The sequence below is a fragment of the Phragmites australis genome, chromosome 15, assembly GCF_958298935.1.
Source record: "Phragmites australis chromosome 15, lpPhrAust1.1, whole genome shotgun sequence".
In the NCBI taxonomy this organism is placed as follows: domain Eukaryota; kingdom Viridiplantae; phylum Streptophyta; class Magnoliopsida; order Poales; family Poaceae; genus Phragmites; species Phragmites australis.
In genome coordinates, this window is record NC_084935.1 from 2,678,947 (window position 1) to 2,681,543 (window position 2,597).

The 2,597-nt window shown below is 49.6% G+C and overlaps 1 protein-coding gene across 1 annotated transcript; it reads right to left on the bottom strand.

Annotated features, from left to right (window-relative positions):
• Nucleotides 1–887: 887 nt before the first annotated feature.
• LOC133893439 (probable transcription factor At3g04930) lies at nt 888–2,597 on the bottom strand. The gene has a single exon (XM_062334454.1). It carries the CDS (start codon nt 2,428–2,430, stop codon nt 1,303–1,305), a length of 1,128 nt encoding a protein of 375 aa, XP_062190438.1. The 5' UTR covers nt 2,431–2,597; the 3' UTR covers nt 888–1,302.

Consider the following 2,597-nt stretch of genomic DNA (forward strand, 5'->3'; position numbering starts at 1 on the left):
TTTTAGTACTTCACCCTAATAACTTAGTGAAGGGAGTACAGAAGCTAAGATCAAATGGATATGCCAACTATGAATATGAGCATGGCATATTCAAAACTGCAGTTGAAAGGTAGACAGGGTAATAAATACCAAAATTAAAATAGCATCCAATAATTGTTCAATCTTACCAAGTGGGCAGAATGAACAGTATACACGATGCCTTTTTCTGAGTAAAGGTGAAGCAAACAAGTTTCACAATTATACAGCCAGAAGTGTACATATATCTGCCCCTTGTTTTACGTTTCCTCTTTATTCTCCCCAACCCCCTTTCCGTGTCTCCCGAGTTAGAGCAGAGCTAAGGAGAGGGCGTAGAACCAATCAGGAGGGATCTAACAACAACAGTCACAGTGTCTGTGACAGGCGTTGGCGAGCTGGTGACTAGGACCCTCTAGTCTAAGTCCACTCCAGCATTTCACAGTCTACCAACATATAACAAATGTCTGCCATGCTGACATTCTGTTGCATGCAAATATATTGTGCAAGTTTCTGTTTAACATGATGTCCTGGCCTCCAAATTTGATGCACACTAACAACCTCTAGTCTTGAGAATGGCAGTGCATGTTATTGAGCAATAAACATAACACTATTCATATAGGCTATAGCTTCGCCTTATTCTCACAGGGAAAATTAAAAGGAAATTTGGATGTAATCACATCGGTCGGACAGAATAGTAACCATTAATTTCAAGCAGATTTAACAAGGTAAGTTAGCATCTTTACAAAAAAGAACCATAGCCATGATCAACAAGTCGACCTATCACCTACTTGGTATATCCCTATCGCCTTTCTCAAGCAGATCCACAAATCATGCTCTGTTACTCTATACGGAATCCATAACCTTTCCAAACATAACTATTCATCATCAATATTATAACCCAGTCTAATCTCTTTAATACAATCATATAACTCGATGACAAACACACACAAAAAAGAATAGGAAAACAAGGCAGAATAACAATAATGTGTAATCTTAATAAATTAATTGCAAGTGTTCATCTTTCTATAGCGTACCTTACTGGCCACTCAAAGCATACCACAACCACAGTAAACAAAGGATTATGTACCTATCTAATAAAGAGAGAAGACCAGAAATGACAGCTAATATCACATGAGCAATTAGAACCATAAATAAACTAGATCCAAGCCCCAACCCAGTTAACAATATTCTTTTATGGACGGAAATCTGCAAAAATACGTAAGCACCTACACTAAAAATCATGGCAAGAATCCTAAAACGAAAGAGACATTCTCATCTTATCACGCATCAAATCCCAGGTGTGGAGGACTTGAGCTCCTCGAGCGTTGCCTTCACCTGGTCCTGCAGCAGCTCGATCCTCTTCAAGTACACCTCCAGCTCCAAAATCCGTTGCTTCCTCCATTTGTTCCCTTCCATGGGCAACCCAAACAGCAGCTCAGGCAGTTTTGTGCCAAAGGGTTTTGCTCCGACATTTATGACTGCACGTATCATCTCCTTAAATAGAGGAGTCAGGCAACTCTTTTCGGCATCCAGAACACCTGATTGAGGTGACATGACCGGCAACCTAAGAGGCTCTGAGTGATCCATGGTCACCGTCACTGGCATTGGAGTCTGGGGCAGGGCAGGGAGGGAGTCCTCCATCTTGACAGGCACTGATACAGGCAATTGCACTGGTTGAGGGGGCTGCACCATGTTGGCAGCAGGGGCGGTGCCAGCAGCAGCAGCAAATTCTGTTGTGCGCCTACGGCGACGCTGCCGCCCTGATGAGGGGGACTTGACTTCCTCACTGGGGCTGGTATTCGCTGGTACGGGTGTGACCGCGGCTTCATCGTCAGAGTCAGCCGAGGGATCGCGGCCGTGCTTATTTGCGGGGCGCCAGATGTTGCGTGCGATCTCGAAGATGGCCTGCTCGTGCGGAGAGCGGAAGGAGAAGGTGTCGCCGCAGTCGCGGAGGCGGGAGACGCAATTGCGGTACTTGCGCTTGAGGCGGCGGAGCTTCTCGACGAGCTGGCTCTTGGAAAAGTCGAGCTGGAGGCGGCGGCGCATATCCTCGTAGAAGGGGTCAGTGTCGTATTGGTGCGACGCGAAGGCCGTGCCGCGCGCGGCGGTGAACTCCGCGAAGCCGCGGAGGATCACGATCTCGTCCTCCTCGGTCCACAGGCGCTGGAAGAGGGGGCGCCGCTCGCCGCCGTTGCCGGAGGTGACCGGGCCGCCGCCGCTGCCGCTGCCGCCCGCCGGGACGGCGTGGGGCTGGGCGGTGGCGGAGGACGAGGTGGGGTTGGGGAGGCTCGGGTCGGAGGGGTCGAGGAGGTGAGCGTTGGGGAAGTCGCCGTCTTCAGAGTCGCCGCCGCCGTCCGCGTCGGGGAAGGAGATGCCGGCGGCGGCGACCGACGGGTCGTCGCCGGTAGGAGGCATTGGATCGAAGATGGAATTCGAGAGGGATTAGGGTTCCAGATGCGGGATTTGCAGGGATTGGGATCGACGGGGGTTTCGATTAGCTCGGGTTTTCCCCATTTTCGGGGTCGTCGCAAATCTTTCATCACAGTTTCGGTTTGGAGCTGTTACATTGTTGTACCTCTCTA